At 40.2% G+C, this 14,215-nt stretch overlaps 1 protein-coding gene across 1 annotated transcript; it reads right to left on the bottom strand.

Annotated features, from left to right (window-relative positions):
• Positions 1–1,081: 1,081 nt before the first annotated feature.
• LOC103515229 (cytochrome P450 4c3-like) lies at positions 1,082–11,778 on the bottom strand. The gene is made up of 8 exons (XM_026827978.1): positions 11,382–11,778; positions 9,943–10,058; positions 8,366–8,642; positions 7,974–8,043; positions 7,637–7,763; positions 6,648–6,899; positions 1,900–2,254; positions 1,082–1,463 (listed from the first exon to the last, which is right to left on the bottom strand). Exons 1-8 carry the CDS (start codon positions 11,584–11,586, stop codon positions 1,306–1,308), a joined length of 1,560 nt encoding a protein of 519 aa, XP_026683779.1. The 5' UTR covers positions 11,587–11,778; the 3' UTR covers positions 1,082–1,305.
• Positions 11,779–14,215: the final 2,437 nt, after the last annotated feature.

The following is a 14,215-nucleotide window of genomic DNA, read 5'->3' on the forward strand; positions in this document are numbered from 1 at the left end:
GCCCTCCTGGGATGAACAGAAAAAATTTAAAAAATAGAAATGTAAAAAGTGAACCAAGGTACGGCCATTCACCCTATACCATACAATACATATTGCTTTTTATCTCAACCAGAACAATATGTATAACCTAATATAACACTGATCTAACCTTTATGTTCATTATCTTTTTTAATCAATTTGCTGAATGGTAGGGTAAGTTATAACTCGTTCAACTGGGTAGGTAAATGAACTAAAAGCTAGATTATAAGCGCATCATTACGAAAACTACATAACTCCCTAGCCCAGCTATAAACGATCTAACATCTTCTCAGTACCTAACATATGGCAAGTCGGTTGAAAATGGAAAATGATAATTTTATGCAAAAAAGTAAAAATTGAAACTGCCTTTCCGAATCAGCAGATAAAAATGAACTGATAGGTAAAAATAGGTAGGTAGGTAGGTAATTGTTTTATATGTACATTGTACATATTAGCTTCCACGATGCTTTTATTACCTACCCATCTTAATTCTATGGTTAAGAAACGGACCAATTGTTTCTTAACCAAACTGATGCCTTCTAAGCTCAAGTTTGCGGGTTCCATTCCCGCCCGGTGCGAATTTTATCCTAAACAGACAAGGCTCGTTCTCGGAACGGTTGGCTTTCTCCTATCCTGTCCTCTATACTCTCTTCGATTTCGGGACAATAAGACCTTCTCTATCAACCTCAAAAAAGATCAAATTTATGACTTTTATATTTATTCAAAGACGAGATATAAGCCAGCCCAGTTAGGTTAGTTGGTAGTACGTCTGCCTTGTAAGCGCTAGGCCGCGGGTTCGATTCCCGCCCGGAGCGGATTTTATCCTGATGGGATAATGTTCGTTCTCGGAACGGCTGGCTTTCTCCTATCCTGTCTTCCTTCTCTCTTCGATTTCGGGACGATAAGACCATAGCAGTTACAGTTCCCTCTGTCAAACCCCTTAAAAAAAAAAAAAAATCACTATGAGGCTGAGTGCACCCCATAGGTAATATGTTCCCAGTCAGTCATCAAGTCAAGAATCACCACGCTAAACTGTGCTTAACTTAAGAGTGTTTTCTGATAAACGGGAGATCAAGGTAAGAAACAAAGTCGCGGTCTTATTTCAAATTCAAAAATGATTCAGCGCGGAAAAAACACATCTGAATATTGCCCCTTTCATTTATTTAAGATACAACAAGCAGTTCATTTTCATAAATGTCCAACACATTGCGTTCAGTTTTACTAAATACCAGGCGTATTTTTGAAATACCCAGATCACCCCCCTCTCTACCAAGGCCGATTATCCTTTCACCTCGGAAAGAGCCTGACTCGGATGCCATCTTGCGGCCGAAGTATTAACTCGCCCAGTAAGGTCAAATCTTCTCGTCTGTCCACAGCCTCAACACGGAACCTCCTCAGAATGTTGGCCAGGATCACCTTTTCTTCCAACATGGCGAACTTTTGGCCTGAAAAGAGGAAGTATCAAGTAGTAGGTATATGTACTCCTACAGAAGTATACATTTCATTGTCTTAATTTGACACATATTGAAATACTGTCTGGAAAACTCTTTCAATTTCTAAACCTTCAACTAATTCTCATTATTGAGTCTTTAACGTCATTGTACCTATAACTGCTAAGGTTTTTAGTAGCTGGGGTTTTACCTTCCATTCGGCTACAAAATCTACAAGCTACCAAGCTCCTCAAATAACCTGCCGAGCCTGAGTGAGGTCGGGAAAAGCCGGCAGCACGCGATTGCCCAGATGTTCAGCGGATACCAACCACGCTTACGTTGCGTCTTCAGCTCTTCAGTGATCCATTGGCAACTGAATACTGATACATTAAACGTGTCATTGGCACTATAGCTACTTTTCTCTGTTCTCTTTCAAGAATTTCAGACTCACCTATACAATTCCGCGGTCCCGCACTGAACGGAATGTAACCGTACGGATTTCGACCGGCCGCATTCTCCGACAAGAACCGACCTGGATCGTACAACTCCGGGCGGGGGAAAACCTTCGCGTCCCGATGAAGATTGTAAACCACTATGATAACTTCGGTGTCCCTCGGAAGGACGTAGTCAGGGAGAGGGACATCTTCGCTCAGTTTCCGGGCAATGAAAGGGACGCTGGGATAAAGGCGGAGTGCCTCCTTGATGCAGGCCTCTAGGTATTTCATGGAGTTGAGGGACCTGGTAGTGAAAGGCTTGAGGGAGGAGGCTTTGGGAGAGGTGGCCACGATTTCTTCGTAGACTTTGTTCTGGAAGGGGAGAAGATCGTGTGAGTAGATTCGAAGAACCTTAACCTATCCTTTGGGACATTTGCCCCTACACCTCAGAGCCTCAGAGTGGGCTCTTTTGTGTGTGGAGTTAAGCGGCCATCTATCGACATCGTTCGACTGAACCGTCCACACTGCCTCGACAACATATTGCTTCCTGCCACAATGTGGCAATGCCACTGCCGGGACACATGCCTTCAAGCACACTAAATTTGTCAAGGGTCTGGGTTTTCCTTGCCCTTGGGATCAATTTAATTTGAAGCCTTCGATTTACCAACTCACCTGAATCTCCTGGTTGGATCCCAACAGTAGCAGTGTCCAACAGATGGCTGCCGATGTTGTGTCATGTCCTTCAAACAAAGTAAAGCCCAAAATACGTAAAAAAATACCTTAAAAACATAAAAGCAAGAGAGGATTGAAGGTGTTAACCAAATTCTTACAATCAGGTGTAAGTACAGGTGAATAAAAAGAATTAATTACTACTCTTATAAGAAGTTTAATAGTCGACCATTTTCAAGGTGATTAAGAGAGAAATTATTCGGACATCTTGGGTTAATGAACCAAGGACTGTAGGACTGGGTAAAAAGTGGAAAAGTTAGTACTTATGATAGGTACCTACTTATAGGATACAATAAAAATATGTATTAGGTACCATAACACTCTCATTATTTTATGAGCTTTTTACTCAGTGGTGCCCAAATTGGGGAAACCGGGGCCACGTCGCGCTGAAGGACGCATGAATTTAATTTTTTTTTAAGACAGTTAAATACCTAAATATCTGCAATGGTAAACACAGTAGAAACAGATAAAAGGTTGTCATAATATTACCACCCCCCGGGGGCTTCGCGTGTTTGCTACGCGGAGTTGCGTATACGGTCGCGCTGCGCGCTCCCGGGGCTTCGCGGGGTTGTGCATGGGGTCGCACTTCGCGCTCCCTTGTTAGTATTTTTATGACTTGATGCCATTCATTACCACATGATGATATCGGGACATCCGAATAGTCACGGCGCATGTGGCAAATTTTGAGCCAAAAGAGGGTGTTTTTATGAAGACCTATAAGAAGGGTTTTTTTCGTTACCTCTTTAATTACTTTCCTTATCCTATATAGGAAGGAAAGTAATGTAATCGGGTCAAATTGGCGGTTTTCGACCACTTTTGGCGGTTTCAGCTATACTGACTAAACGGTTAGAGATATTGTAAAAGTAACAATAGAAAAACACCCAAATAAGCATAATTTAATAGGATAAGGATTATATTTATACCTAGCATATTTATACATAAAATTACTTAGGTATTTATAAAGAAAGATAAAGTAAAATAAATAAGGTACCTATATCCACTGAGTAATCTCTTTTGCTTCCCTGCTCCGACTAGGGTTGGGACATCGACATCGATGTTTTGAAAACATCGATACATCGGAACAAAAACATCGATGTCAACATCGATGTTTTTGATTACGATACATCGGATACTCGATATATCGAAGTTTAAAAACATCGATGTATCGAACATCGATGTTTTCGTCTCGATGTCCCAACCCTATCCTGAGGTACGGGAATTATTGAGAGAATTGGTCAAAAATAATAGAGTCCTAACTTTGCCCGAATTCAATCCTTCTCTGGACAATGTTGATGCAAAAGCCTGGCTTCAAACAGCAGACGTTTGTTTTTCTGAAAACCCTAGGTTTGGGAGTGATCTTATTCTAACACTGGGCCAAGCATTAAAAGGACCAGCAGCACAATGGCTTACGGAAGTGTCTACTCCGAACATCACCTGGGAAGAATTCAAAATTTTATTTAGTACAGAAAAAAAAAAAACAAAAAACAACACAAACAAATAAAGCATAAAGAATTACCTAGGTATTTATAAAGAAAGATAAAGTAAAATAAATAAGGTACCTATCCACTGAGTACTGAGTAATCTCTTGCTTCCCTGCTCCGACTCCCAACAAGTTCACAAACATGTTGAGAACTTCCTACCTATTGTCTAAAATAGCTAGGTGTACCTATACATGGAAATAATAATTATTTGACCTCATGAATTTAGTTTTATTCATAGGTACGTACTTTGCCACACTTCTAAAGTCTCCCACCTGTCCATCCAAGTGTTCCAAAACTTACCTTATTTTTATTTTAATTGATCCTAATCAAAACTTGGTTTTTATTATCCTTAAGTACCTATTAAACTTTACCTATCTGTCTTAGTGCTTCTGATAAGTAGGTACCTATATAGGTAGAGGTATCTACCACTAGCGACTTTCAATTTTGCAAGTTCTTAACGAGAAGGTAAAGTTTCAAATCCTTATCTTAATAGGTAGATACCGATATATTTTTTCCTAAATTACCTATTTACTCTATTCATGTATCTGTATATCATCATATTTTTTCCACCAGAATTTCCATCAGCTTCACAATAAGGTGATTTGTCACTATGAGGCTGAGTGCACCCCATAGGTAATATGTTCCCAGTCAGTCATCAAGTCAAGAATCACCACGCTAAACTGTGCTTAACTTAAGAGTGTTTTCTGATAAACGGGAGATCAAGGTAAGAAACAAAGTCGCGGTCTTATTTCAAATTCAAAAATGATTCAGCGCGGAAAAAACACATCTGAATATTGCCCCTTTCATTTATTTAAGATACAACAAGCAGTTCATTTTCATAAATGTCCAACACATTGCGTTCAGTTTTACTAAATACCAGGCGTATTTTTGAAATACCCAGATCACCCCCCTCTCTACCAAGGCCGATTATCCTTTCACCTCGGAAAGAGCCTGACTCGGATGCCATCTTGCGGCCGAAGTATTAACTCGCCCAGTAAGGTCAAATCTTCTCGTCTGTCCACAGCCTCAACACGGAACCTCCTCAGAATGTTGGCCAGGATCACCTTTTCTTCCAACATGGCGAACTTTTGGCCTGAAAAGAGGAAGTATCAAGTAGTATATGTACTCTTACAGAAGTATACATTGACTTAATTTGACACATATTGAAATACTGTCTGGAAAACTCTTTCAATTTCTAAACCTTCAACTAATTCTCATTATTGAGTCTTTAACGTCATTGTACCTATAACTGCTAAGGTTTTTAGTAGCTGGGGTTTTACCTTCCATTCGGCTACAAAATCTACAAGCTACCAAGCTCCTCAAATAACCTGCCGAGCCTGAGTGAGGTCGGGAAAAGCCGGCAGCACGCGATTGCCCAGATGTTCAGCGGATACCAACCACGCTTACGTTGCGTCTTCAGCTCTTCAGTGATCCATTGGCAACTGAATACTGATACATTAAACGTGTCATTGGCACTATAGCTACTTTTCTCTGTTCTCTTTCAAGAATTTCAGACTCACCTATACAATTCCGCGGTCCCGCACTGAACGGAATGTAACCGTACGGATTTCGACCGGCCGCATTCTCCGACAAGAACCGACCTGGATCGTACAACTCCGGGCGGGGGAAAACCTTCGCGTCCCGATGAAGATTGTAAACCACTATGATAACTTCGGTGTCCCTCGGAAGGACGTAGTCAGGGAGAGGGACATCTTCGCTCAGTTTCGCATTCTCCGACAAGAACCGATCCGGATCGTACAACTCCGGACGGGGGAAAACCTCGGGGTCCCGATGAAGATTGTAAACCACTATGATAACTTCGGTGTCCCTCGGAAGGACATAGTCAGGGAGAGGGACATCTTCGCTCAGTTTCCTAGCAATGAAAGGGACGCTGGGATAAAGGCGGAGTGCCTCCTTGATGCAGGCCTCCAGGTATTTCATGGAGTTGAGGGACCTGATGGTGGTGAAAGGCTTGAGGGAGGAGGCTTTGGAAGAGGTGGCCACGATTTCCTCGTAGACTTTGTTCTGGAAGGGGAGAAGATCGTGTGAGTAGATTCGAAGAACCTTAACCTATCCTTTGGGACATTTGCCCCTACACCCAGTTTCCGGGCAATGAAAGGGACGCTGGGATAAAGGCGGAGTGCCTCCTTGATGCAGGCCTCTAGGTATTTCATGGAGTTGAGGGACCTGGTAGTGAAAGGCTTGAGGGAGGAGGCTTTGGGAGAGGTGGCCACGATTTCTTCGTAGACTTTGTTCTGGAAGGGGAGAAGATCGTGTGAGTAGATTCGAAGAACCTTAACCTATCCTTTGGGACATTTGCCCCTACACCTCAGAGCCTCAGAGTGGGCTCTTTTGTGTGTGGAGTTAAGCGGCCATCTATCGACATCGTTCGACTGAACCGTCCACACTGCCTCGACAACATATTGCTTCCTGCCACAATGTGGCAATGCCACTGCCGGGACACATGCCTTCAGGCACACTAAATTTGTCAAGGGTCTGGGTTTTCCTTGCCCTTGGGATCAATTTAATTTGAAGCCTTCGAATTACCAACTCACCTGAATCTCCTGGTTGGATCCCAACAGTAGCAGTGTCCAACAGATGGCTGCCGATGTTGTGTCATGTCCTTCAAACATGAACGTGTCAACCTCTTCCCTGATGTTCTCGTCCGTTAGGTTATGTCGCTCTGAAGCCTCTATCAGGAGGTCCAGAAATGCTGGCCTTTTCTTAACGTGTTCGGTAGGGTCTTCTATTGTTTCGTCTTCAGTATTTTTTCTTGCTTTCAGCTCTGCTTTCCTTTCGTTGATAACCTGTAAGATTTCAGTAAGAAAGGTACGAAGGGAGTTAAAATGAAAGATGAAATTTAACACCTTTAGGTGTGGTTGATATATCGGTCGGTGACCTTACACTACTGGTTTTTGGTGTCCAAACTCAAGCTGAAGAATTTGATGTGAAGAAACTAACGAAGGGTTACTTTTGTCGTTAAACGGAGGGTAATAATTACGACTTTTAATTCCGGATAAAGGTAGCTCACCTTGTATGAGAAGGAGTGAAGAGTATTCAAACAACGCTGATGTTTCTTGTATAGGGACGATAGTCTGAACAGAATATCGGGCTGCAAATAAATTTTCGCCTGCCTTTTTTGAATGATTGAGCCGATCCTGAAAAAAGCAAAATGAACCTTCTGATCTGTCCAATTTTTTGATAAGATTGAACGCCCATGTTCCAACGAGTAGGTATGTTCCAAGTTCCAAATAATCATCTACCGTTACCTCTGCATGTTCCAATATGTTTTGTTTAAGTTTATGGTCATTGTTTACTTAATAGTCAGCGGCGACAGCAGCATTCAAGGCAACAGTTTCCGATGTATAACTGAAATTTAACACCTTTAGGCGTGATTGATATATCGGTGGGTGACCATATACTACTGGTTTTTGGTGTCCAAACTCAAGCTGAAGAATTTGATGTGAAGAAACTAACGAAGGGTTACTTTTGTCGTTAAACGGAGGGTAATTACGACTTTTAATTCCGGATAAAGGTAACTCACCTTGTATGAGAAGGAGTGAAGAGTATTCAAACAACGCTGATGTTTCTTGTATAGGGACGATAGTCTGAACAGAATATCGGGCTGCAAATAAATTTTCGCTTGCCTTTTTTGAATGATTGAGCCGATCCTGAAAAAAGCAAAATGAACCTTCTGATGTGTCCAATTTTTTGATAAGATTGAACGTCTATGTTCCAACGAGTATGTTCCAAGTTCCAAATAATCATCTACCGTTACCTCTGCATGTTCCAATATGTTTTGTTTAAGTTTATGGTCATTGTTTACTTAATGGTGAAGAAAGGAACTTTACAACATACAATTATTGCAAAAAAGAACTTACTCATAGACAGCTTTGACATATTCTGAGTTACTGTCGCCCTGAGCATTGATTTTTCTTCCCATTGCAGTTTCTGAAACAACAGATTTAAGTAATTTCAAGCATCAGGATCAAGCATAGTACCTAGGTACCTAATTTTATGAAACGGCTGAAGGCTGAATTCCCTTTCATGGCTTTTGACTTTTTGGTATCCTGGTTTTGCTTTTAGCTGGCCTTCAATGTGCATTAGGAAATAATCATGTTGCATTGGGAGCAGAGATGATGTGATTTTGTGAAATTTTGTCGAGTTTTCTCACTTCTGATACAATAACCTCTAACGAAATTCCATCTTTTTTTTACAACTTCAAGAGGTGACCTTTGAAAATTTCATAGATTCCTCTAGACCAGCTACTCACCACACACAATATCCAGCGTACACAGTGTCACATAAGGGAACACATTGACACTCTCTCCCACTCCCACCTCCCCCAACCTCCTCACCAAGACCTCACTCTGTTCTTGGAACACCTCAACGAAGTCTTCGAGAATCCGGAAATGGAACGCAGGCGTCAAGATTTTTCGCCTCTGATGCCAAATGTGACCCGCGCTGGTGAGGAGACCATTGCCTAGCCAAGGTTCGATGTAGCGGTAGTCGGAGCTTTTGTGAATCGTGCGACTGTTGTTCAGGATTGGCTGGAAATTAATAAATGGTGAGGACGATTAATTAATGCATTGAAGGACCAGTCTTTTAAAAATTATGCAACAAATGGTAAGAGGTAAAAAATGAGAGGTTCAATAACCTAATACATACCTACCTACATAATAGGTAATGTTTTATGGATCAAGGTATGTTGTCAAAAAATCAAAGCCTTCTAAAATAGGGACATAAAACCAACAAAAAAGGAAGGAAAACGGTGGTCTTCTTACAAATGGCAAAGTGTAAGTACTTAATGACGTCAAAATCGTATTGTTTATTTTACTTTCTATTTACCTCTGCATTTTCAGCCGTGTGTATAAAAACATAGGGTGTACCGCCAAGCCAGATCCTGTTCAGACCCTTCTTATGTCCAAATAGTCGTTTAGAACTTATGATCCGGTTGAAGACCTCTGGGAAACAATAATTTTTTTTTTTTTAAGATTATTTTAGCTATCGCATAAGTAGATAATTACTTTTGTTTATTTATTTTTTTCATTATCAGTCACGAGGCAGTACGTTGAATGCACCAGTTCTCAATGGATCATTACTTACTTACTTTCCGTGTCCAGCTCGATCGTCAAATCTTGTCCATCCAGAAAAGAGCGGTCTGGATGGCCGTGTCATTTGCCTGCAAAAGATCTAGCTCCGTGCAGGGTTTCTCCAACAGAGCACAGAGGACATACAAGTAAATGAGCAGGATCTTGAAGTGTGCCACATTCACACAAATTATCAGAGTCAGCAGGTAAAAGACCCCATTTTTCCAAGTTGGTTTTACACTTGGACACTCCGACTCGCAGGCGGTTGAGGGTTCTCCACACAGGAAAGGGTAGGTTACTACCAGGGGAGAGTTCCTCTCGATATTCCTTAATGGATCATTAAGGAATATCGTTAAGACTGTCAAAACTTTCTTGACTTGGCGGGACGGAGTGCTGCCGCGCTCCTTAATCCGGATGGAAGACCACCTAGACAATCGCGTGCTGCTCTCTTTTCCCGCCCCTACTCTACCTAGTCCAGGAGGTAAATTCCAGGAGGCAGGTAGTTTGTTCTAAAATGGAGATTAAAAGCCATGCCACACTAAAAAGCTTAGCAGTTATATTCGTACAGTGACTTTAAATCCCTGCCTCGGTGGTGTAGTGGTCAAGGCGCTCGCCTGGTAAACAGGGGAGCGTGGGTTCAATCCCAGCCGAGGTATGGAATTTTATCCTCAATATAATTTGAGAATTTGACCACAATAATAGTAGTAGCCTAGTACTTAATGACGTCAAAATCGTATTGTTTATTTTACTTTCTATTTACCTCTGCATTTTCAGCCGTGTGTATAAAAACATAGGGTGTACCGCCAAGCCAGATCCTGTTCAGACCCTTCTTATGTCCGAATAACCGTTTGGAACTTATGATCCGGTTGAAGACCTCTGGGAAACAATAATTTTTTTTTTTTTAAGATTATTTTAGCTATCGCATAAGTAGATAATTACTTTTGTTTATTTATTTTTTTCATTATCAGTCACGAGGCAGTACGTTGAATGCACCAGTTCTCAATGGATCATTACTTACTTACTTTCCGTGTCCAGCTCGATCGTCAAATCTTGTCCATCCAGAAAAGAGCGGTCTGGATGGCCGTGTCATTTGCCTGCAAAAGATCTAGCTCCGTGCAGGGTTTCTCCAACAGAGCACAGAGGACATACAAGTAAATGAGCAGGATCTTGAAGTGTGCCACATTCACACAAATTATCAGAGTCAGCAGGTAAAAGACCCCATTTTTCCAAGTTGGTTTTACACTTGGACACTCCGACTCGCAGGCGGTTGAGGGTTCTCCACACAGGAAAGGGTAGGTTACTACCAGGGGAGAGTTCCTCTCGATATTCCTTAATGGATCATTAAGGAATATCGTTAAGACTGTCAAAACTTTCTTGACTTGGCGGGACGGAGTACTGCCGCACTCCGGATGGACGACCACCTGGACGATCGCGTGCTGTCCTCTTTTCCCGCCCCTACTCTACCTAGTCCAGGAGGTAAATTCCAGGAGGCAGGTAGTTTGTTCTAAAATGGAAATTAAAAGCCATGCCACTAAAAATCTTAGCAGTTATATTCGTACAGTGACTTTTTTTTTTAAGAGGTTTGACAGAGGGAACTGAAACTACTATGGTCTTATCGTCCCGAAATCGAAGAGAGGAGGAAGACAGGATAGGAGAAAGCCAGCCGTTCCGAGAACGAATATTATCCCATCAGAATAAAATCCGCCCCGGGCAGGAATCGAACCTGCGGCCTAGCGCTTACAAGGTAGACGCACTACCAACTTCATGTTTCCCAAATTACAAGCAGAGAGCTCAGCTGAGGTAGAAGAATATGTTTAACTTAATGTTTTCGAAAATTTCTGTTACCTACTTTCGTGTTTTTCTTCGATACCTAGGTATTTCTGTTCATTCAAGTGAAATACGAAAAGTTCTTTCAGTTTCCTCTCTACCAATCTACTTTCTGCTCTCCCAAAATTTCTCTCTCCCAAAATTTACTTAATTCTCTTCTTTTCCTGGTAAACAGGAGGGCGTGGGTTCAATCCCAGCTGAGGTATGGAATTTTATCCTCAATATAATTTGAGAATTTGACCACAATAATAGTAGTAGCCTACTGCTGGAGTAAAGGGACTTTTCAGTCCTATGCGAGCAGTATAAATAAGCACTATTATTATTATTATTATTATTATTAAATCCCTCGAAAAAGAACAAAAAGTCACTCACCCTGATTGTCCACATTACATTCTATCGAGTTTCCCAACACAGGAAGACTAGTTGGTCCAGGAATTCGGTTGATCAATTTGACCAGTCTAGACTGTTTGATTCTTCTGACCACGAAATAGCTAAGTGTCAGTAGCAACGCTATCGTTCGAAATTCACGGATGACGCTTTGTGCAACTATGAAGAGGGTGGACACTAGTTTGGACATTCTTGGAGTTTAGATATTGTTAGATTTAGATTAAATTTAAAATGTTGTTAGGAAAGATTTAGATTTGAAGTTTGGGTATTGTTAGAATAGATTTAGATTTATGATCCAATTTTGGATGGTCAGTTTTAGATAGTTAAATTTTACACGTTTGTTCTGTTATAAAATAAATAAAAACGGAAAATTCACGTTGGTAAATAAAGAAGTTTACCTACATAGTTTTTTTTTCTTTTACCTACATTAATATACGTATGATTTGGGACTGCCTAAAGAATTGTGTTGTGTTGCTTGAACTCTTTTGCTTTCTAAAAATAAATTCAGTAAATACCTACCTAATCAGTTTGACACCTGTTTGGTAAAGTGTGAATCCTATCTACTTCTGTACAAATGGCCTAAAGAAATACATACAAGGAAAGGTAGGGATACCTAATTGATTTTACTCAACTGCAGGTTATGTGGGTTAAATAGTTTCAACGAATCCTGGCAAATTCAACCACCGAAGGTTACCCCATTAGAAATAGTTTTCTTTAGAATTCTTCTAATGTCTTGTGTAAAATTTACTATTACCTACAGCTGTAGATAAGTATGTACCTATACCTATTCTAAATAGTAGGTCATACTTATTACCTTGTAAGTTTAAAATTAGTGATATTTTGCTGTTATTCCAGTTATATTCATCATCAGAATTATATTCCACCAGTAATTTTGTATATATGTTTTCATCCTTATCATTACCATCATTTTTTATTATGTTTAATATTTTATTATTATTATTTTTACTATGTATCTATTATATCCTGGTTTTTTGGCTTTTTAAATGATAATTTATTTTTATCTTTGCAAAACAAACGAGGAATAAAGTTTAAACTTGGCCCCCAAGTCTCATCATCTGCGGTGTTACAGGTCCTCTGGGGGCAGATTTGTCGTAAAAAACAGCGCCCCCCTTCTCTTTTTTCTCGTCCACCCTAAATCTTTTGTTCGCGACCATCTGTTCTGTTGACTTCTATTTAAATAACCAATTTGTCATCGATATATCGCCCTACGCGAAAGGTTGTTCGACACCTCTTTTTTTTTGCGCTGATGTTGTGACATTTTTTTAAAAGACAATCTGTTCCTGTAGCGTAGAGTTGAAAGTGGCAGAAGGTGAATCAATTATTTATCTACTACATATTAGGTTAAAGATGATTTTTACTATCGGGTTGAGATGTAGGAGAGGAGAAGGAGAGATGAGAATAAGAAGGGAAGATGAGAAGAAGAAAAAAATTGAAGAAAAAGGAGGACCAGGAAGAGCTGAAAAACGTGAACAACCAGGTAAAGAAGACCGAAAAAGAGGCTAGAAGAAGAATAAGGAGGAGGAGGAGGAGACGACGAAAAAGAGGATGAAGAGAAGAAGATTTAGGTACGAAGAAGAAATAATGAAAAGCGAAAGAGGCAGAAGAGAGAAGAGGAAATAAAGAGGGAAATAGAAGATGAAAGAGTACCTAGTATGAGATGGTTAACACGAAAAAGACAGGAAAGAAGGAAGACGAAGGAAGGGGAAAGGAGAAGAAGAGGAAGAAGAAAAAGCAGAAGCAAAAAAGGAAGAAGCAGAAGAAGGAAGAGAGATACGAGGAGCATAGAAGCAAAAGATGAAGAGGACGAGGAAGAATAGATAAAGAGACGAGGAAGGTGCAAGCCAAACGCCAAAGTGTCAATGTTCATTCAACTCCTAATCATTCAAGTAGAAAGGGGCTCTCCCTCGAAAAAGAACAAAAAGTCACTCACCCTGATTGTCCACATTACATTCTATCGAGTTTCCCAACACAGGAAGACTAGTTGGTCCAGGAATTCGGTTGATCAATTTGACCAGTCTAGACTGTTTGATTCTTCTGACCACGAAATAGCTAAGTGTCAGTAGCAACGCTATCGTTCGAAATTCACGGATGACGCTTTGTGCAACTATGAAGAGGGTGGACACTAGTTTGGACATTCTTGGAGTTTAGATATTGTTAGATTTAGATTAAATTTAAAATGTTGTTAGGAAAGATTTAGATTTGAAGTTTGGGTATTGTTAGAATAGATTTAGATTTATGATCCAATTTTGGATGGTCAGTTTTAGATAGTTAAATTTTACACGTTTGTTCTGTTATAAAATAAATAAAAACGGAAAATTCACGTTGGTAAATAAAGAAGTTTACCTACATAGTTTTTTTTTCTTTTACCTACATTAATATACGTATGATTTGGGACTGCCTAAAGAATTGTGTTGTGTTGCTTGAACTCTTTTGCTTTCTAAAAATAAATTCAGTAAATACCTACCTAATCAGTTTGACACCTGTTTGGTAAAGTGTGAATCCTATCTACTTCTGTACAAATGGCCTAAAGAAATACATACAAGGAAAGGTAGGGATACCTAATTGATTTTACTCAACTGCAGGTTATGTGGGTTAAATAGTTTCAACGAATCCTGGCAAATTCAACCACCGAAGGTTACCCCATTAGAAATAGTTTTCTTTAGAATTCTTCTAATGTCTTGTGTAAAGGCGAATTTCACACATAAATTAATTGGGAATTTCAGTTTTTCAGTTCGAATGGGTAGTGTTTGTGTGATTTTTAGTGGATGTGAATTTTTGGACGAGTTTTTTCCCCTTTG

The sequence above is a fragment of the Diaphorina citri genome, unplaced genomic scaffold (assembly GCF_000475195.1).
Source record: "Diaphorina citri unplaced genomic scaffold, Diaci psyllid genome assembly version 1.1 scaffold1299, whole genome shotgun sequence".
In the NCBI taxonomy this organism is placed as follows: domain Eukaryota; kingdom Metazoa; phylum Arthropoda; class Insecta; order Hemiptera; family Psyllidae; genus Diaphorina; species Diaphorina citri.